Below are 739 nucleotides of genomic sequence, written 5' to 3'. Positions count from 1 at the left end.
GTGTCCAATGCATTGTCGATGCATCGCACATGGACACACTGGACGCTGCCCGTCAACAGTTGTAAACAGGCACATCTTCAATAATTTGCAACTCTTAGTTCGAGCTTCTGAGGTACGGAATATTGATGGTTGCAGTAGAAGGTACGTATCATGAATGGCATTTGATATTTCCAAGTCGTGTGTGTCGTTAAACAAGGCATTTCTTCTGAAAAGGAAAACACAGTTCAAACAGCAAGTACTTCTTAAAGAATCTATAAATCTTTCCATCAGAGCACAGCTCATATTAAACGAGATACGTAGTATGCTACATTCACATCTACTAGCAATGTCTTTGCAGCTTTTACCCAGTTATTGTGCTCTCTGAACATGTACTGAGATCGGATGCTACTGACGTACCATACAATGCGTAAGGGACATTCTTCTTTTCCAATTGTTCGCGTGCTACTTCTTGCGTATCCAATTTAGTTGCCTCCACCAAACACTTAACGCAGAATGGAACTTTGCGCTGTAAAAGGGTCAGATCAGGTGTGATAAAGCTTAGCTTTTTCGTAATTTTACATGAGCTGCAGATTCCATTAAAGCAAAGCTTGCACGTCGCCACTTTGGTTGTCGAGATACTTTTATTACACGTCACACAATTGGGTCTAAAAGCACGAGTTCCCCTGTCACGAGCCTCATCTTGCCTTTGCTCAAGTACCCATGCCAATTTCTTCATTTGACCACAGTACGAGTATTTAAT

General features: G+C 41.5%; 1 protein-coding gene across 1 annotated transcript; it reads right to left on the bottom strand.

Annotated features, from left to right (window-relative positions):
• Positions 1 to 340: 340 nt before the first annotated feature.
• On the bottom strand, positions 341 to 715 carry PHALS_08907 (uncharacterized protein; the record flags this gene model as incomplete). The annotated part of the gene is made up of 1 exon (XM_024724340.1): positions 341 to 715. The coding sequence occupies one exon, from the start codon at positions 713 to 715 to the stop codon at positions 341 to 343; it is 375 nt and encodes a 124-aa protein (XP_024575227.1).
• Between the last annotated feature and the right edge of the window lie 24 nt (positions 716 to 739).

Source organism: Plasmopara halstedii, assembly GCF_900000015.1.
Source record: "Plasmopara halstedii genome assembly, contig: Scaffold_323, whole genome shotgun sequence".
In the NCBI taxonomy this organism is placed as follows: domain Eukaryota; phylum Oomycota; class Peronosporomycetes; order Peronosporales; family Peronosporaceae; genus Plasmopara; species Plasmopara halstedii.
This window is presented reverse-complemented; position numbering and strand designations above follow the sequence as displayed.